Source organism: Taeniopygia guttata, chromosome 1A, assembly GCF_048771995.1.
Source record: "Taeniopygia guttata chromosome 1A, bTaeGut7.mat, whole genome shotgun sequence".
Lineage (NCBI taxonomy): Eukaryota > Metazoa > Chordata > Aves > Passeriformes > Estrildidae > Taeniopygia > Taeniopygia guttata.
In genome coordinates, this window is record NC_133025.1 from 63,138,319 (window position 1) to 63,159,553 (window position 21,235).

Sequence of the window (21,235 nt, forward strand, 5' to 3'; positions counted from 1 at the left end):
TTAGAGGTCTTACATCATATGGTTCAGCTACCTCCTATTTGTACAAGCTTAAAGAGGTGTGCATTGGGAAATAACATGGGACAGCTGGCACCCTCTGAACTCATCTTATTGCAATAACATGTTCCCTAAGGACATGGAAGGAGTTTAATCCCAACCTCTAGGGTACCCACTTTACTTGCCTTGACAATATCCCTGAACTGGGTTAGCCTTTCCACTTCCCCTCAGAGTCTAAACAAGGAACACAGTGCCTCTCCTTGAGCTCAAATAGAACCAAAATATAAGGAGAAGTGTTAATATAGTAGTGCAAAGAGACCTGTGTTGTCCATTCAGATGTGGAATTCAGTGCAGGACAAATTCTCAGTCCCTCTGTGGTTTTCTTCAGTGTTCTTCCCTCTGAAAAACATCCTCCTCCGGGGAAATCAGTGTGCCTTGATTTTTTTTTTTTGAGTGACAGGCCAAAGCCAAATGATTTTACCAAATTCTTTTGGCAAAGCCAGTCCACAAGCTGTCTGAAGTCAGGTGGTAGAGGTTTAGAAGTTAGCTATTAAAGTATGCGTTGTCTTTTAGCAACCCTTAAGTGTTTACTGAAGTGGTTCATTCTGAGCCATTCCTCCTCCCCCAGATGGCCTTCTCCCAACTTCTCATCAACTTCAGCCAAGAGTAAACTTCCCAATAATCAAATCAAGATCTAGGTTTCATAATTCACTATAAGCAACTCCACTTCTATCAGGTTCCATACACAACTCTGCTTTCAAGCTACAGAAAGTTACCCTCCCAGTGTTTGCCACTCAAAATAAGTGTGTCTTTTCAAAAATAAGTACCATTTGAGTTTGCTTTTCTGTACCTGCAAGCAAAGAGCTATCAGAAAATAGATTAGGTGTAATCACAAACCACTACAACCACATAGCAGAACAAAAAATACCTCTTCCTTGCTGATCATAAGGCAAATACAAATCTTGTTGGCTGAGTTCTGTCTTTTATCCTAAAAACAAGGCAAAAAAGAAATACAAAAACCTCTTATGTCTTTGCATTGACAGAGAGCCATCTTAGCCTTACATAAGGATTCGGTGCCTAAATTCATTCACAACATGAGACTGAGCTCAGTAGTGCAATGTGGGTTCTACAGTAGTTAGATTAGTGCTTTTAGGAGGAACAAAAACATTAATTTAAAGTAATAATTGTCTATATATGTGTGATGCACAGATTAAATGTACAATTCAATGTTCCATTAAAATAGCCAAACTTCCTTAAAATTACCTGCTGACAAACCAGTTCTGACCATTATCCAGTAGTTCTGCACAGTTAAAGGGTGTTGAGACCACATGCCATTTTCAGGAAATAAGCAGGAAGCCGCCTTGGTAAAGGCAGATTTGTGTGAATCCCAAACTGCTCAACTGATTTACAGAAACCAGCAGGTTTGTTGTTTTTTTGGTTTTTTTTTTTTAATGTTGCAGCAGCTAGATCACCCTGTCTCTTCCCCTTCCCAGTACTCCTCTTTTTCTGACAAAACTATATGATTAAAAAATTAGTCATTTGTGACAAACAAGTAACTTAGGGCAGCCAGTGGGTGAGTTCATTCCATGAAACAATAGAACCAAAAAAAAGGTAACAAAAGCAACATTAAATGAGAGGAAAAGTAGGGATTTTATCATGAAAACAGTGGTCCTGTTCAGGGCTTGAGTACTGGCAAGATTTTCAGAACACACACTTTGGGGAAGCCCTGAGATGAGTCATATGGTTGGACCCACTAAATACCCCTACAGAGAAGTTTTTGGCACATGCATCAACCACATGCATGCTGCAGAGATAACAGGTAGGCTTGTAGTTGGTGAGAGAAAAAAATACCAAGGGAACTTATTTGTTAAAATTGACAAATGAAAGGCTAAAGCAAAAAGGGAATATTAAAATACAGAGGCAGGTTTGAGGTTGTTTTTTGTTTGATAGGACTCTAAGCGAGATGAGAGACCATCTGTGTCCAAAATAAACCATCATAAACATGAGAACTGAGAGAGGGAAAACTGAGTAGCCAATGGGAGAACAATAATCAAGTTCAGCTTATCAGAAGTGATGCTTGCTTTAGAAAAGGTGGCTAAGACTCACAAATTGGATGAGAGCACAAGTTCCCTGGGAGCTACAACAGCATTTTCAAAATAACTGCCTAAATGTGGATCAAAGAAGTGAACATAAAGGCCTTTTTGCTGAGGCTGCAGTCATTTTAGGCTATTCCATCGACGTTGTCCAGGTCTCAAGACAAAGAACATACAGGATCAATCCAGTGTGAGGAAAACAGGGCAGCATCCAGCAGGCAGCTGTAGCAGCTCATTAGAAAGCTCTGGGTCGTGTCCAGAGAGAGAACCACAAGCATCTGGGCCTGCCCTGGAAACAGCTGTTTCTAGACTTGCTAACACAGGGAAGTGACTCAAAATCAAGTTTCTATTCTTTTCGCCCATTTTTTTAGAGCAAACAAGGAGTTGGTTGTTGTTGGTGTGTGATAAGAGAGGTGATAGATTATCTGACTGAGGGAAAGGCTTAGAAGAGGTCATGGTGAAACCATAAATAGTGGAAAAGATGTTGGAGAGGGGGAAAAGCTGCTGGTTACCAGAAAAATGAGTGAATGAGTAGGATTTGAGGGAGGAAAATATGGAAAACTCTTGGTGGTAGGTGGTGACAGTGGTCAGAAGCCTAGTGTGGCAATCAGAAAAATGAGCAATTGGATACACAGTGAGGAGTATGTATGTGAGTGATTTAGAAATATTATTGATTCAGACTTTCCAAGAGACAATTGAAGTTTCGGACTTCAGTGGTGAAAAATCAAATTATAAACCCATGATTTTTTAATTGAAAAAAAAAAAAAAAAAAAGAAAAGAAATGCAAATTTTAGATATCAACACAGTTGAAATTTGTCCGAAAGAAGAAAATGGAATGCAAAACAAAAAAAAAAAAGAGAGAGAATCCTTCTGACTGCTGCATCTGTCTGATCCAGAATATGTGTGAAACTTTCACTGCCTCTTTCTTATTTTTAAGGGAATTGCCTTTTAGGTTTTCAGTTGGGCCTTGGGTTTGGGGTTTTTTTGGCTCAAAGAGATACAATTCATTTGTCTGCTGTAGACTTGTTCATGACAGACAAATATAATATAACAAATTATCTTCCATTAAAAAATTGCAGACTTGGGTCAGCTGCCATGTAAATCATTCTGTTTCATTCCCTCCCAAGGGTTCCATCTATCCCCACAAAATAAATTCATGTGTACTAAGTTAGGGTTTTTTTTCATGACTAGGCAATATCCCTGTTCCCTAGAAACTTGCAGTTGTTATTTGTCTTCATGAACCTCCCCTTTGAAAATGCCAAATCCTTTAAATTAATGCTTCAGAGGGTCATATTTTGCATTTCAGTTGTTGAAAAGACCTTGCATTTATTCAACAATATAAAGCCCCCTGAGGATCAACAACCACAGCATATTATGGAAAAGTGTGCTGTGCTTTCTGTTACTTGGGAGTTGACTACTCACAAGATCATAACTTCCAACATTCAAAACTTAAAGCTTTTTTTTTTTTTTACATTTTTTCTTATCACTACCTTTTTCATTATAAAATACAGGTTTTCTTTTTTTTAATATGACTAGATCCTCCTCTCAGTGATGCTTCTGTCTTCCCTGGTACAGAGCAGATCCCTGGCTGCTTGAAGTAGCGTCTTCAAAAACTTTTGGAGGGTTAATTTTTGGTCAGCATCCAAATTTCTTTGATGCATTAAGAGCTATTTAAATTATCATGGACTAATGATATTCAAGTGCCCCTTTCAGAAGGAGTAGCTTTATCCCAGGAAAGCTAGCACAATTTCAGTGGGATTTTAGAGAGAACATCAGTACCTTTGACTGTCCTTAATACCAATTTTATTTAATTAAACAAACACTTTCCTAGAAGCAAACTGGGATTCTTGGAAATAAGCACAGAGCTTTCCTGAGCAGTTAATAATTCCAAGGGGGTAAATGAAAACAACCATGAGTAAATGTAAATTGAATTCATACACTAAACCTAGGGATTCTTGTATCTTGGTCCAATAGTGCAGTTATCTCACTTGCCCCTTTTTTCTTCATTCAGACCATATGGAAAAATTAAATACAGTAAGAGCCAGGCTTTGTTTCTTAGTGACACCCACCACAGAGAAAATGCCCAGGGTTGTCAGCCCCACAATTCAGTCTGATGTACTCCTTAAGAAACACTGAATTAACTCTTTTATTCTTGTTATTGACCTGCAGCAACCCATTTGGTTCTTCTGCCTTGCCTCCTGCTGCATAAACATTACACATAGAGTTATTCTGGTGGGGTGGCTGTGTGAGTAATTACATTGCACATGGAATTATTCTGGTAGTAGTGGCTGTGTGAATAATTAAGGTAGGTAAGCAGTCAGCCCTATGCATTTGCACAGTGCTTTTCCACTGTTTTACCCACAGCCTCCAGATCTGCCTGTGCTCACTCACAGAATCTGATGTCCTGTGCTTTCCACATGCTCTGCAAAAAACAGAGACACATTCTTTGGTGTCCCCAAGTCTGCATGGGAGACTGTACAGCACACTTATTTCTCCAGTGTTTAATAAAAAAGCATTTTGATTGACAAAAGCATTTTGATTGCTAAAATGTTACAGGAGAAGGAAAAGTAGTTTTATTTCCTGGGATTCTTGTGAGGGTTAGCTTTGCTTCTGGCAGGGGGGCACAGGGGAGGAGGGGTAGTTTTAGCATTTAGCTCAGCCTAGACAGTGAAAAGAATATCAGTCTGTATCTTTATGTCTCCAGTCCCCTTCACATTCTGGTGTCACAGCCTCAGCTTGCACTGTTTGGGTTCGTAGCATTGCACTAACATGTTTCTAAGGTTAGAAAAGAATTCAGTGTTCAGCAAAAATTTTAAATGAAAATCCTTTCTTTTCACATTAGATTTAGTAAATCCCTTCCCTTTTACAAATGAGAAATCTGGGCCTAACCTATTATGACAGCATCTCTGAGTTTTTCACCTGCAAAGGTTTTTGTGTTTTATAAATCTAATTAACTGTAATAAGAAAATAATAGGACATAATGTTTGTTTTACAAGGTGATTGATCTCTTGGCAGCCTGGCAGACTCTTTTATTGATTGGTTGGTGGATAATGTCAGAGTGGATATGTCCTGGAGGAGAATAGCTGACACCTAAATCCATATGTGACAGATTACCATCTGTGTTGGAAGACAGGTTTCTTCGTGAAATTGCGAAGATAACAGGTGAAAATTGAGAAAGTGACATGAGGGAAATGTGTTGGAACCTGCCTCAACCTTTCCATGCTCTAAGAGCATTTACACAAAGCTCTCTATTTTGTGGGCAGCCTGTTTTCAGGATGAGGGAGATTAAATTTTAATTACATTCATTCCTGTCTGCCCAGTCTAGATTTAATCCTGTTAATTAGGAAAATGCCTTGTCCCACAACCCAGCTATAAAGCTAATTAAACAGAGAATCTTCATTTGCTACTTAGTGGAACTTCAGTTCAGTAATGACTATCATACTTTACAGTTAATTAGCACTGTGGGAGGGAAAATGAGGATGTTGTTGAAGCACAGAACTCAAATTAGAGGTGCAATAATATATGCTTTATTTCATTTTGTAGCTATCTGATGCAGGCGAGTTGCACACTATCCTACCTGCCCCTGTTTCACATTTGTTAAAGAAGAATTAATTAAATGTATCTCTCCTGCAGAAATGTCGTGTAGGTCTAATGTAATGAAGAAAACAAGTTGCTGTCCTTTGTAATCCTCAAGTGGAAGGGGTTGCATAAATAGAATTATTCCTCCCTGAAACATGCAAGAGGCAGTGAACTGTGCTGTTTCAGGTGGAGTGGTGGAACAGCAATTGTACCTCCTAAAGTAGATGTGGCCCTAAGAGTCCTGCAGACATTCACAAAATCCTCCAGTGCAAAGCACTACCAGCAAGGAGCCTGCTGCTGGCTCAAACCATTCTGAAGCCCAGACCAGAAATTTAAAACAACTGCAATTTGACTTTAAAATTTTGACAACAAATGACTTGGATTCTTAACACCTTATTCCATAATAGTGTGTTTTAAAGTATTGGTCCTGAAAACGCCAAGTGATAATTACCAATCCCCAATTTTACAAGTGAAGTAAAGCAGGGAAGTGTTACACCTTGCCCAAATGTTGGATAAATCCGTTGTAAAACTGGAACTAGGACTTCCAACTCCCTGGAAACCAAACCCACAGCAGCTGGCTCGATGCTTCTGGATGGAACAGCAGAGCCTGTGCTCTGCTTTGATTTGGAGTTTCTCATAGTGGCACTGATCCAGTGAATCTGGAGATATGAAATTATCTTTCTACCCTACCTGAGATATCCCTGGCATGTGTTATTTAAGATGCTATGCAATATTACATTTAGAATATTGCACATGGAGCCTGGGAGTTTCTGCTTATGCTAATCCTGAGTTTACAAGTTTTATTGAGAAGTGGCAGGCGAATACCAAAACAATTTCAGTCTGAGCATTGGTGGCTCTGTAATATTTGTAACATAGAACAGCATTTCAAAGTGTTTTGTGCAAGACTGTGCTGATTGGCACCCCAAGGTAACCTGCTGAGTTGTACATTGAGCTTGGATTCAAGTGTGGGTGAGTTAGTTATTGTTTCTGTTCCTCTATTTCCCCACCTCCAGCATGGGGTTAAAAAGTTTTGTTGCTGCTTTATGCTTTTTGGTCTGTGGGCAGCAGGGAACTAGTATCTGTGTCAACAAAGCAACACTAGTTCCAGTTTTTAGGGGGCAGTGATGATTTGTAAAACCATGAGGAAGAGCAAGGGAGGAAAAGCAAGGGAAAATTAGGAAATCAGGAAACAGAAAGAACTAGCAAACTAGCCCACCTTGCAGAAAATGTATTTATATTGATGTCCACTGCGTACTGGTAATAACATTACTAATTCCAACACGCTGGCTTTCATTTTTAAAAACAAGAAGCTTATGAAGTTTCAGTAATTATCTTAGGTTGATCTGGGAGTATATTCTTTTCCTGGAGCTAGGTAGCATTTTAAATCTGCAGAGGATTAGACAGACACAATCAGTTCAAATATTTGTCCAGCTATTGAAAGGAGGATCCTCACTTCCGCCTGTGATGAGGCTCTGGAAATCTCCATCTCCATCATTGTTCAGCAGCTAAGTGAAGATTGCATGTTGATTACCCTTTCAGTTGCCTTTAAGCAGCTTATGTGAAATGTTAAGTTCTAAGTTACCTAAAATCCCTACTTTTTAATTTGTTCCCTGGCTTGTGTGCAGCGAGGCAAATCTCTGTGTGTTTGTATGTGCACACACAAGTGCTTACATGCACCCTGATCAGAAAAGCTCCTTCCAAACATGAACTGCACTGACTGCACTGAGCAGAGCTTAAAACTTAAAAAAAGGTGTAGGTGAACAGGAGCAGGCATTCCCATTAATCTTCACGAGATCATGAAAAGAAAAATAACAGTCTGCCTGCTTAGCTGAGTCAAATTGTAGCTATGCAACTTAGCACAAATCATCTGAGTTTCTGTACTTCCATTTAAAGCTGATTCCACTGCCTCCCTCACATTTTGAGATCCTCAGAAAAAACAGGATGATCTATTATTATAGATTAATATACTTATTATAATAATTATATTATAGAGTGGTTTTTGTTTGTTTTGGTTTGTGTTTTTTTTTTTATTGACAAACCCAGGGTTCATTCCTGGGCTCACATGGGCACACAGCTTTTGTGATGGTGTTGCTGAGCTCCATCTCCAGACAAATATTTGCGATTGGAGTTTTTTCTTTCAAATATTACAACTTTTAAGAAGGTGTTAGCTTCCTTGTTGCAAATCTTATCTTTGCTTTTGTTTGTATTTAATTGCTTGGGAATTGAATGAACCATTTTCAGAGCTCACAGGAGGCTTGAGTGCTGAGTTGCTTGTTACACCATACCTTCACCTGACAGTTTTGACCATAATTTTCAGTGCTTCTGTGGCTTCTCACTGGCGTGTATTTTCATATCTGCATGTGTTCCATTTTGGTATTTTGTAGCAGAGCATCAGCTTGTATGAGCAAGGTATCATTTAACAATATTGACTCACTGCATTGAGAGAAATCCTTTGAGGTTTATTCCCAAGGCACTGAAAGCCCATCCGACCTCCCAGTCTGAAATGACTCTCGCAGTATCATCAGGGCATTTTATGTACAACCCCCACAGAGGAAAGTTTTTACACCCTTCTGCATTTCTGAGGATAAAGGGGAGCAGAGCCTGTGGGAAGCTGGAGCTATTTTCCTGCAACCTGCATCTTAAGGAGCCACTTAAGAACTATTTTGAAGACAGCAGGCTTATGGCTGCTCCACAGACAATCCCAATAATAGTAGGGGAATATTTGACTAAATAATGTCAAATGTAGAGACACCACAATGGGTTTCCACTGTGTAGTTTTGCCCAACATGAGAGGCAGACACACTTGCCTTCTATGAAGTTGAAAGAGGCACTTGACAAAGTTGGTGGTGTACCAGTGAGTTTAAATATAATCGGGGCCCTCACCTTCTCAAGCAGTGGAATAATTTATTTTCACATGGCTTATAACACAAATTATTTATAGCCAAGGAAAGAAAAGTAGTGGGGATACAGACTTTTTGCAATTTCTCTGAACCAGTTACACATGATACATACGGCTGGATACTGCTCTCTTCCAAGTGAAATGCAGCAATGTGCTGCTCTCCACAGAGTGAAATAATTTTTACATGCCCTGTCAGTCTCGCTATGACCATGGAAAGAAATACAGTGAAAGCAGAGACATTGGCACTGTTTATGTTATTTAGAATGTTTTTGCAGCTAACAGTTTTGACCTCTATTCTGTTTAGATGGTCCCTGTTTCAAAAGGTCATGTCATGTTTTCCAGTTAGAAGAAATGAATAAATACTTTCTTTTCCTGTGGACTCTCCCAGGTTTTACTCAGATCCTGGTTCAGAATTATTGCAAAGAATTTCTGGTGTAAAGCAAATATGCTGCATTGTCAGTGGAATTGCAGTTATTAACAGCCTAAATTCTGCACTCTGATGCCAGCAAGGTTTTATTTTTGCTCCTCACGGTTGTGAGAGACACAGAAAAGAGACTGGAATTTGGAATTTAACATATGAAATCCAGGGGCCATCATTTAAAACATCAGTCGTTACTCCAGAATGGTGTTTGACAGGCTGCAAGCGATTTCAATTTCTATTTCAAGCAGTCTCAGGCAGCAGAGAGGCCCAAAGGTCATGTTTTTCTTATCCCAGGTAAAAGATACTTTCTTTATGATGGATGGCTGTTCTGTGTGTTTATGATGCACAATATATTAGTAATTTTAATTCACAATTCCATTTGTCCCACAGTTTTGTCAGGGCAAGCTAAACTGTGGTTAGGTACACCTGTGCTCTGCTAAAGGATGGGACCTTTTGTGGTAGTCCATCCTACCACAGTCCCAGTTGCACGTTAGGGAGCTGGGAGGAATCACTTCTACAAAAGGAAATGCCAGGCTGCAGGAATTGGGCTAAAAATTCTTCTATTTTCACTGCCAGTCTTGACTAGTGCAAATGATCACAGCTGAAATCAAATGGGTTGCTGGTTCCAATCTCATGGTGTTACAAAGAGTGACCTTCAGTGTGTTCTTCACCAGATCTACCAGGTTGGGAGCCCAGGGTTATCTGTTGCTGCTCAGCCAAATGCCAGAACTGGAGTACCCCAGACAACAGACAGACTCCTGATTTTGGGGCACTTGGAGAATTGAGAAGCACAAATGTTTGAGCTGGCTTTGCCAAAGCACTCAGTTCCACAGTTGCTGCCTACAATTTACCCTCATTCTTCTAATTGGGTTGAATGCAAAAGCCACTCCTCTGCAGAACCAGACACAAAAGTAATAGCAGCAGTATTAGTTCAATGAGAACAAATTTCCCATCTCTTTGCCATAAGTGTGACTCATAAGAAAACCTTTATAACAATATACATTGATCTTGCTTATTTGTGCCCTGGACATGTTTCTGTCAGTGTGTGTGCAACAAATTAGAAAGGATGGCTGAAATTGCCTCTCAGCTGTTCCAATTTTTAGATTTACCACCTGACTCCTCTTGCTGCTGTTTATATTTTATATGCAGAAATGTGGTAAGTGCCAAGCCACTTTCCCATGTTGGAATTATATGTTTCCAAAAATTAATGAGTTACTTTCACTAAGAATCCTCCTAAATTCAAAAATTTTTAAAGCCTGATCTTCATTCACTCTTGTCTTGCTGGTTTTGTTAAATTCCCATCTTCATGTATTAGACCTAGGCATCTAGATTTGCATTTTGCAAGATTTGCTCTTTAAATGGCCAGCTGTTACCCCAAAGTTTCAAAGATCTTATAGCAAGAAGCTTTGTGAAAGGAAACATTACTCTCCATTTAGTTCCCTGAAAAATCTTGTTTTCAATTCCAGAAGTGGGAAGCCAAGGCTCAATGTCATATTACTTCTTCACTGTATGCATTCATAAAAAGAGCTATTTTTGGCACTGTTCTTCTCCTGAAAAATAATAAAACTACTTTTTTCCCTCTTTTTCAAATAAACATAGATCCATGGTTTTATAATTGGGGGAGGATGGAAAGATACCCTGTATTTCAAATGAGGTTTTGTGGCCTGTTATATACTTATTTCACAACCTTTTATGGATTGGAAAAGGGATTGGTCGTTCCAGATCTTCAGAACCTTTGGGAGAAGTTAAAAGGAGTGGGAAGTAGAATCATCACTATGAAATTCAGAGCAGAGGCCTTATCAAGTTCATCAGTCCACTTCATAATCACTGTTTGAAGTAAGAGCCATTCATCTGTCCTTCATACATATACATGTGTAAATATATGTGTGTATATATATATATATATGGCTTTCAAATAAAGGCAATAGGTGCTCTGTCTTCAGAATAACTGAAGAAGCAACATTTCACATGCACTCAGTTCCTTTTCTGCTATACCAAGTGAGAGAAGTTTGATACATGAAAATGGGTGACACTCTGTGTCACTGTGTCACTGAATAACGAGTGAAATAGCATATAATTGCTCATCCTGAGAAAATGTATCCTTGCATTTGTTTGTGTAAGGGTGATGGAAGTATTTCTTCAGAATTCAAGTATCTTTTACTTCATGTCTGTTACTACTTCAAATTTTTGTGTGTTCTTATGTTTTGTTAGTTCCTATGCACGGTAAAACGATTCATGTGATTCCCAGGCTGAAGTCTGCTGTCAGGCAGAGTACTCCATCTCCAGAGAAGCTTCCCTGAATGTTCCCTAACACCAAAGTACCTCAGCTTGGGTCATCTGTTGGTTCCAGTTCTGAGAGAAACACCTCTGTCTTCTGAACAGCTCAGCCCATAGCTCTCCTTGTAAGCCTTGTACGATAGGTCTGGCCAGGGACACCTCTGACCAGCCTGGTTCCTGACAGGGACAGCAGCCTCCTTGGGGATCTGAACATTCCTGTATTCCTGCCCTAAAATTGCTGTCACAAATCAATTTTTTTGCTATAGTGAGCTAAATCTTTGCCGTTGATTCTTTGCAGATATCGATGAGTGTTTGGTAAACAATGGTGGCTGTGACCATTTCTGCCGAAACACGGTTGGCAGCTTTGAGTGCAGCTGCCAGAAAGGCTATAAACTGCTCACAGATGAAAGGACCTGCCAAGGTAATACCTCATTAACCTTACTCTTCATATAATGAGAATGTTATTTCCAGTGGATTTTTTTTGTGGTTGTTTTTATGCTTAAATAATTTGTACTGCAGGTTTTAATTGTACTGACATAAGAAGTAAGATTAGAAAACACCTGTGAGATTTCTGTTTTCTGAGGTGGGATTAGAAGATTATTGGAAATGTCTTGTTTCAATGTTTTTAGTAGTAGGAATGCCAGTGCCCTGTTGAAGTGTAAAAATCCAAGTGGTGTAGTGGAATAGCCTCAGGCAGAGAGTCTTATTTTCAAATCCTCTCATTTGCTATGATCTGAATGGGAGAGAGGATTATCTTATTTAGACCAGAGTCATCCAGAGTAACTGACTGTAATACAGCATTTGCAAGATTTGAACTAAAAAAAAATGGGTTTAATTTGTAAGCTCACTTTTGCCTTAGAGAAACTGTTTATGAAGGGATAATGGTGGCATTTTGTGGGAATTCAAATGAAGTATGTTTTGTATTGTTTGCTATGTGTGTCATGATTTGTTACCTAAGTCATCTGATGTTAGGTATTCTGTGACTAATTAGGTGCATAACCATTTCCAAGTACTGACCATGTACCTTTGGAGAAATGACATTTAAATTCTGTATATTTACTTTTTAAAAAGCTCATAGAAAAGGCTAGAAAGATGAGCATGCATCAATAGAGAAAGGGAAGGATGACGTATTCAATTAACATTTTGCACAGAAAATACCATTTTATTAATACGTGATTATTTGCATGAGTTTTGAGTAAGTAAAAGTTATGAAGTCCAGAGCAGCATTAGTATTTTAGATCTTTTTTGTTTATCTACAAAGGAGAAACCACAATCTGAAGATATATGTGTCATTCAGAATTCTTCCATTGCTTCTCATTGGTACTTCCATCCATCATTTGAGAAGCCACCTCTACCCTGACTGTGTGAATAGACACAGAGGAATTGGTGAAAAGTTGATTTTAAGCTGGACAGGATGGGAAGAGCTGAGATTAGCACAGCTCATACCACATGATTCAGCAGAAATAACACTGTAGGATCATGTCAGACATGGTGAGGTTGCCAGGTTTTGATTTACCTGCTAAAAACATGGACAGAATATTAAAAAGAAACGTTCCCTTCATGATGTATTTAGAAATGGTTGGGAAGACCTTGTTCATGAATTTCATGTGGTATCAGTCAGAGGTTTCACCATGGAACTAATTGTTATTACACCATGAAAAAACTCAAGAGAAGTTAGGCAGGTGCTGGTGCAGAATTTATTTGTTCATTATGCACAGGATTAATAGTAGGCTGTAAAAATTCCCTGTAAATAATCAGGTTTCTGTGATGATAGTGAGACTCTAGAAGCAGCTCTGTAAATGCTATTCAAGTGAGTTTTGTTTCTTCATGTGCCAGAGCTCAAAAATGAGAAAGCCACCACTAACAATACATAACAATACACACCATGCAAGGACTAAGGCAGGAGTCATGGAAGTATAACCATGGTTTGGGCATCCTGCTTTTCCCATTGTTAGTGAGGAAGGGCCAACAATCCATCTTGCCTCTACATGATACACTGATTGATAAACTCTAGCTTACCTGTTGCTGTAAAAGATAGGTTAGTGCAAGCCCAGAGAGTTTTTGGGCTGGACAAGTTCCTCCATCCCAGAAACTCTGGCTCTTCCTAACATGAAATGGGGAGGACAAAGTCATTTCCTGTTTAAAACCTGAGGTATTTGGGCCCCAGCAAACATGCTGTGATGTCTGCTTTGTGGAGAGATCACTGTGATAATTTAGTTCCTGTTTGGTGCTTAAGGTGATAATTGGTGACTCATGCAGTCAGTATTAGCCTGCTAATAAAGAGAGAAGGAAAGTGAATGCAGAGCAAGAAATTGCTGATGTATGAATCACCTGCACTTTGCTTCTTCCCCTGTGAGAAGAATATAGTCAGGGGAAGTGGCTATAGTTCTTAATGTCAGGTCCATCAGGAAAATATGGTTTGGGGTTAGTGACTCTTCTGGGATATAAATCATCCACATTTTGGTTTTTTGTAACAGCCGGTCAACACTGACTGTAAAACATTAATGAGAGATTCAGGGAAATTTATTTTAGGCATATTAGCCTTTCCAAAGAGTGAAACAGAACAGTCTAATTTCTGTTTATAAAAGATGCTGTTGTGCATGTTGCATCTGTTGTTTTGATTCATAATAGAGTTTCCATGATTTATGATCTTTCCGTCAACATTGCCCTTCTCTTCTGGTTTTCATTTTTTAAAATAAAGATTTCTTTCAGTTACTAATCAACATGTTTACAAAACACTCATTTAGGACCTTAGGAGTCTGCCTTGTTTGGGACTGGGTCCTATTTATTTCAGGTGGCCTCCCCAGTGTATACAGCATTCCTCTCCAAACACGTTCATCATTAATATCAGCACAAGGCAATTCTACACATTTCAGTATAAAATGTTCCTTCATTCTGAAATTCTGAAGTTGTCCCACATCACCTAATTTCCTTCATGTCCTTTCCTTGTAGACCTCAGAGCTGACTTGGAGATTACAGGGCAATTGTATTAGTCACAGACTTTGTTCTGGTTGTTTGCAGAGCTCCCACCCCGCTCATACCAAGTGCCTTCCCCACATTCATGCTCTGTGTGAAGAGAAAGTATTTCTCTTTCAGTTTTTAGGCAGGAAGGGTGAAGCCAAATATAGCAGCTTGCCTAAGATCACACATACAAATGCCTGGACTGCCCAGAGAACAAATCTCCAATTTTGGTAATTCTGCCCCTGCTCATTTGCCCATAACAAGGTATTATTTTTCTCTTGTGTTTGTGCTTATATCCTGATACGGGAATTCCTTGATTTTTTTCAGGAACTCTGAAGCTTGGTGCTCTCTTGGTGCCACCCTGCATGTTGAGTGCCTGTATAAGCAGCCCTTGGCTTTGGAAAGGGCCTTAAAAATGTTCTGCATTTGTCTGTTTACAGCTAAACCATTTTTAGCCCTGGCTGCAAAGAAAACCATTGTCAATCACAGATTACTTCTGCTAGGGAGTGGTTCTCACGCTGTGGCTCCTCGTTAGACAAGGAGAATGTGGGGGGTTCTCTTCCTTTCCCCTCCCCTGCATTCCAACTATTTTAAAAGGAAACTTCTTTGTAGCCCAGAAGGTGAAGAATCCATACTGCCCTGCCAGTAACGTTGTGGAGACTGATACTGTTTTCCCAAAGTCTCTTTTTTCACTCAGACTTAAAAATAGATTTCCCCACCCTCCCCTTTGACAGGGAAATCACTGTATGACAATACCAATCCCATCTATTGTGTATTACTTTAATTGATCCCTTAAATCTAAGGTATTGTAAATACTGTGGAACAGGAAGAAACAGTTGGATCTGCTTGTATAAACCTAGCAAAAAGAGGTCTGCATCTCCTTTGAACATGTAGTAAAAATAACATAGCTATATTTATGGCAAGGAGAGCTTGTGTTTGTAACCTTTTTGGTAATTAATAGAAGGACAACAACTCAGATCAGTTCTAGAGTGATATCAGCAACAAGCAAGCAGGCAAGACTTGCTGCAGTGAAATAACATTGCAATGAATGTGTGTAAGCTCAGACATAATTACCTTAATCCTCAGCCAGTATGAGTTTTAGAGCAAGTTAACTTAATTGCTTATTCAGTTTCTGTTTGTTGTGCAGTGATCTTGAAAAAAAAAATCAACAATAAGCAGTGTCTCTGCTCTGCTCAAGTTCAAGCTTCATTAAGCACGCAGAAAAATGTGTGAAATTCTATAGTAAATAATTTTCTCTTCCTGCTCTAGGCATTGCTTTTTGCAAAGCAAGACAGGGAAAGACAGCACACACATTTGTTAAAATCTCTCGGGGGAGTGGTAGAGATCGAAAGAAAAAAGTAAGAAAAAGTGCTTTTAGTGGGAACACCCAGTAATCAATGTGAAATATTTTGGGCTGCTAAATCCACACTCACTCTCTACCCCTCACCACTTCAGTTCAAAATAGAGACAAATCCTCCTATGCTGAGGAATTTAAATTTCTGCAGGGGGCAAAAGCTCAAGGCATTTGCATCATTCTGGTCCACTTATAGCCTCCAGAATAGGCTTTAAGTGGGGTTTGTTGATATCACAGATATGATAAAGTCTACTCAAGTTGCCTTCTCACCAACCATTTGAATTGATAGAGCCACTGTGTGAAAGGAGATGACTGTCCACCAGGGCATGTGGGATACCTCCACGGGGCACCTGGCTTTTTTGGGCCTTCTTTAGAGCCATGGATGACAGCATTTTTTATTTGCTTTGAAGTGTTGCCTGTTTGACTGTTGGTTATTCTTTGCTGCCTTCCTACCAGATTTTAAACAAATGTAATTGACCCTTTTGTAGCCAGGCACTGGAACACAGGATCTCACAATCTGCTGTTGATATTGCTGGTGTCTGTCCAAAGGAGATTCAGGGATGCATGTTGCTACAGTGGGAAATCCCAAGCAGAATTTGCCCCATTGCTTCATGAATAACTGAATTTTCCCTCTGGAGATTTTCTACAGACACTTTTTCCTATATTTGGATAGCTACAAAGCTCTCCAGTAGAGGTCCAAGGAGAGCTGATTTGAGGTGGTTTTCCCTCTCACTACAAGGCATGAGCATTAACACCATCATATTTGATATTTGTACTTTTCTTTCATTGAAAACAAATGTTCTTCTTATGCCCCACTGTACCCCCCCTTCCTCTCTCCTCAGCCTCACTTCCAGAAAAATGTTCCTCAAGACTTGATGCTCATGGAGTGGAGCAACTGAGAGTAATAGCCTAGAGCAGTGAGCAGATAATTGAATTTCCTTAGTAACTCTGGCAGCATTTCCTGCAATACACCTCAAACCTTGTCCAGCTCTGGATTTTTTGTTTCCTGGATTTTTTTGTTTGTTTTTTGGTTTTTTATCTGTATATGTCTGTCAGTAGAGGGATGCTTTACATATGTTTTCCAATGCCTAGTGTCAGGAGAAGCCTTCTTTCATCCCAGAATGAGAGAGAGAAAAGTAGCACCTTGTTTTGAAAAACATGGTAGCTGTCTGCGATCCAAGGATCCTGCAGGCCTGGTCTTGAAACATTTCCCTATTAACTGGGTAGGTAATCACCTCTCATAATGTCCATCTTCTAACTTACTGTATGAAATATGCACTATTTGCCTTCCCAGAGTAAGATTTGGATCTCCCAGCACGGTATCTCTGTTTTGAAAATGAGTATGAAATGAGGGATTAATCATACAGGGAAAGACAGATAGAAGGTGTTTGTGGGAATTATTTTTGGCCTAAAGAATCCCTAAAGATTAGCTACAAAGATTTCATTATACTCTTCTGTATGGAACCATTGATGATAAACACGGATGTACAGGACCAGTTTAATCCCAAATAAATCAGTGCATCCACACCAGCAGCGCTGAATCTCCAGCCATGTTTGACACAGAATAACCAAATTAGAAAATAAAAAATAGCCAAGAAGGTTTGCACCCTTGGGTTACACGACAGTGACCTGTCACTCACATTTGGTCATATAACCCAACAAAGCAACGGGCCTTGCCCCAGCCACATAACCTGATGAAGGGCCCAGGATTAGGATGCACCCCTTGCAATGATTTTATACAGGACACAATGACTCATCTAAGATAACAAAACACATCAAAGCATAGAAGTCAGGGCTGGAGCATCTGGCCCCTCAGATTCAGTTTATCAACATGGTTTGGCCAACTTTCCAGTGAAAACGGGTGGAAAATTTTATTGTTGGTCTACCCCCCTCTTTTCTTTTCTTCTGTTAAATACAGAGAAAAGCAAAGGGACTCATATACCCTTCCCCTTCAGACAGATGTGCCCTAACATATAAGATACATTGGCTTGTTGCAGGCTGATTTTCATCCAGTCCAGCTGAATCTGGCCCAGGTGTGTTTGAATTGTGGGAGCTCTTCATACACAGACAACAGTGCTGGTTCAGCTGCCAGGGCAATGTAGCTCAAGAACCAGGCATTGATGCTCTGGAGGAGATACTGGGAGCTGCTTGTGGAAATCAGACTAGCTCAGAGAAAGAAAACTCAGGATGATTCCCCTGTCACTGATGATGTTCACTCCCTGTGCAGATTTTCTCTCTGGCATTCTGCACCACTGAGCCTTACAAAAATATCTCACTTATGACAAGCACCATATTGCTTCTTGCATCAAGATTAAAAAATACTCCACTGGGTAGGCAACATGTTATGCTGTCAATGAAAGGAATACTTCTCAAATCCTTTCTGTTACACTGGGTGTCAGTGAGACTGTGAAAATTGGTACAGTCTGCCTCTGTGAGAAAAAAAGGGTTGCAAGATCATACCCAGAAACAATAAATGCCCCAGGTATGAAGTAAAAACAGCTCTAGCCAGTACAAGTTTGTTTGCCAAGTGATAGTATCTGCAGTGTTGGTTGTAGCAATTAAGTCTGCTGAAACATGAAAACAAACATATCCCTCCACCACCTCCAGTTCTCCCCTCTGCAGCAGCGTTTTCGAAAGTTAAAGGGGAATGGTCTCTGGTTGCTGCTTCTTGGAAGGCATATTAAAACTCACAATCTAGGCTTTAAATCACTTTCTAATAGAATGAGACCTAATATGGAGAGGGCAGATGGGACAGATTATTTCACTTCTGTTTTCCCATGAAGCTTCTGACACAGGCTACTGTTGTAAGTTAGACAGTAGATTAGTTTGACCTCAGGTCTCATTCAGTATGGTATCTCTTATACTGTTAAACTCTATAAGGTACAATGCTATCAGATTGCTTTTTGCAGCTCTGTCTGGCCCCCTCCTCTTGATGATGTGTGTGGGAAGCCAAGCAAAACGTTCCATTAGTGTTTAGAAAGAGAATTTGAGATATACTTTTCAGTTGATGTTGTAGGATTTATGACTTTTATAGTGCAGAAATTACTTTACTGGACTGGAATCATGTTATGTATTAATGAATTACCAGGATATGAGTCAGCCTTGGAATAGTTTGAGCAGGAAGGTAGCATTCTTCCATAAACAATAATCTGTTGATAAATCATGCTGAAAGCTGTAATTCAATAGGAATTGTTTTTAAAGAGAATCAGAGAAAGAATATATGTGTATATCTGTTCTCCACTATGGCACATTAATGCCATACTACTTAGCTCAAGCATTCAGTCACACTGATTATGGTCAGATAGCCTTTACCCCAAGTGCTAAACAGAATTGCAATAAAATGACAGCCCTATCCCAGATATTAAAGAGTTTCGTTTTTCTGTGCTTGCATCCACACTCCTGGACCTTCCAAAAAGTGCCCTGGTTTGGTTATTTTCTTCTAGTGACAGTAAAAACCTAACCTGTTGAAACAAAGGAATGTGATTTTTCTTACATTATCCATGTTATGAACCACTAATCTTTGCTTCAGTGGCTTGGAGATGAGGCCTTGGGACAGGTGAAATAAAACCAAAAATCTAAGCTCAAATATTGAGTCAGTGGAATGGAGGAGTGTCTTCTGGGGTTTTGCTGGGCAGAGGAATTTTGAGGCATGTTTGCAAATGATGGTGTTGGTGTTTCCAGAGGGATACCTGCTGGGATTCTGCAGAGGCCAGCCTTTCTGGGAAGGGTTTTTAAGCAAGCCTTTGAGGCAGAGCCAGAGAACAGCAATTCTTGTGTATATTCAGTGGTCCCTTGACTTCAGCAAGAGCTTGAAGCAAGCTGGGAATGCACAGGTCCACGGGAAGTGAAGGGAAGGGCTGCATTTGAGTTCTCAGCTGAAAACTGAAACTGTGTTGTTGTACTTGCTCTTTCAGCACCATCAAATAACACCAGGCATGTTTTCACCCAGACTAGTCCCTTGTTCTTTCAAGAGGTCTCACTAGCAGCTCCTACTGCAGGGTGATAGAGACAACACCTTAGCAACCTGAACAGTTCTCTCTTTTCAAAAATATGGCTAAAAACCAAATGTATTGCAGGATAGAGGGAATATTCCTTCCTTGGTACAGAAAGGGTAAAGCCTTTATTATGTTATCCTCAGGCTGTTAAGCTGCTCTTACAGAGCTGCTGTGTAAATAGTGGCTTGAGCAGAGTGGAGACTAGTAAACTTATTTATGTTTGTAGGAAAACAAATAAACCTGCCTGAAATTTCTTTAATATACTTCTTTTGATATATGGCTTTTCATACCCCAAGTTCTTGATGTAGTAACACAATTTATTCCTATAATAGCAGTAGATAACTCAGCTTGCTTTTGCCTTGGGAAATGATTGATACTGGAAAATTTTACATTTGCTTATAAAACCCTGACAATGTCTTGATAAAAGTACTTATTTTCTTAAAAAAAACCACCGGAAAAGTATTGACTTTAATTGCATTTTAGATTATCCTAGCAAAACAATGGTAAGAGGATAAATGTAATAGGAGCCAAAGCCAATTGCCTCCTGCTGGGTTCCTGAGATTACCAGAGGAACCTGGGCACAACAAAGCCCTCAAGTAATGGAGAGGGGTGGGGAGGAGCTGGGACAGGTAAGTATAGGCCCAAGAGCAAGGGTAATGACTGGGATGTCTGAGCATTGGCACAACTTTGTCTCCAAATTCAAGATGTTCTTCACACAGAAAATTAGGGTTTTGCCTTTCTGGTCACAGTCTCACTTCATGTCGCAGCAGATTCAGATCTCAAAGCCTGGGGGAGCTTGTGTTGTTGGGAAGTGGTTGTGTCCACATAGAGAAATAAAAATTGGCTCAAGAGGATCTTTATTTTCATACCATAACATAAATACTTCTGTTTCAAAATCTTATGACAAAGACAATCTGTACAAATTAATTCAGTGTCAGAGATGTGTTGAGGATGGTGGTGCCCACTCCTGCCAAGCAATGCATTTGTTAGCACAAGTGTGCCTTTCACAGAGCAGTGAAGATGTGCTTGCACAGACTGGTCCCCAAAATGCTCATCCATTGAAAAGAGCTGTTATCCAAGGTGCCCACAGTGCTACACCTTCATTGGTGTCAACATACAGAACAGCTTTGACTCGACCAAAAATGCTGCTGGCTGTTGCATTCTCCAGGCCAAGCATTCAGGGGGTACAGGTTTGAATCAGGCTCATTTATCATGGCTTTCTTGACCTTTCTCTGATTTGCCATTACTGAGAAGTTGAAACTTTATTTGGACTTTCTTTGGCCTTCCACCAAGCACTTCCATCCCTTCCTGATGCAATCATGGGAAGATTTTGTAACTCCTGTGATCTGACAAAATGCTTAGCTTAACTCATTTCCTATTGATTTTAAAAGTAATAGGTTATCAAAGTGAATTATACCATTAAGTGTACATAGGTATTTTTTTATACTATTAGCTTTGGATGTTAGAAGATAATGGTGCTTTATTCAGGTTCAGATCCCTATAGTGCATTTTTATATGTTTTAAAAATCATTTGGAAATCCTCTTAGAAATTGTTATTCACAAAGATAGCAGTATGGAGAAAAGACAAGATGAGAGAACAGCCATGAGCTTATGGTGAGGTTAAGTGTGATGTGTTCAACAGAGAAAACCACTACCAATTTG

The 21,235-nt window shown here is 39.6% G+C and overlaps 1 protein-coding gene across 3 annotated transcripts in view; it reads left to right on the forward strand.

Annotated features, from left to right (window-relative positions):
- Nucleotides 1–21,235, forward strand: part of SCUBE1 (signal peptide, CUB domain and EGF like domain containing 1) — a 247,626-nt gene that overhangs the window by 188,398 nt on the left and 37,993 nt on the right. For all 3 annotated transcript variants that reach the window (XM_072923699.1, XM_030263414.4, XM_030263415.4), the window contains one exon: nucleotides 11,562–11,684. In XM_072923699.1, the coding sequence (XP_072779800.1) occupies nucleotides 11,562–11,684 (123 nt within the window). The remainder of the gene's footprint in view (nucleotides 1–11,561; nucleotides 11,685–21,235) is intronic.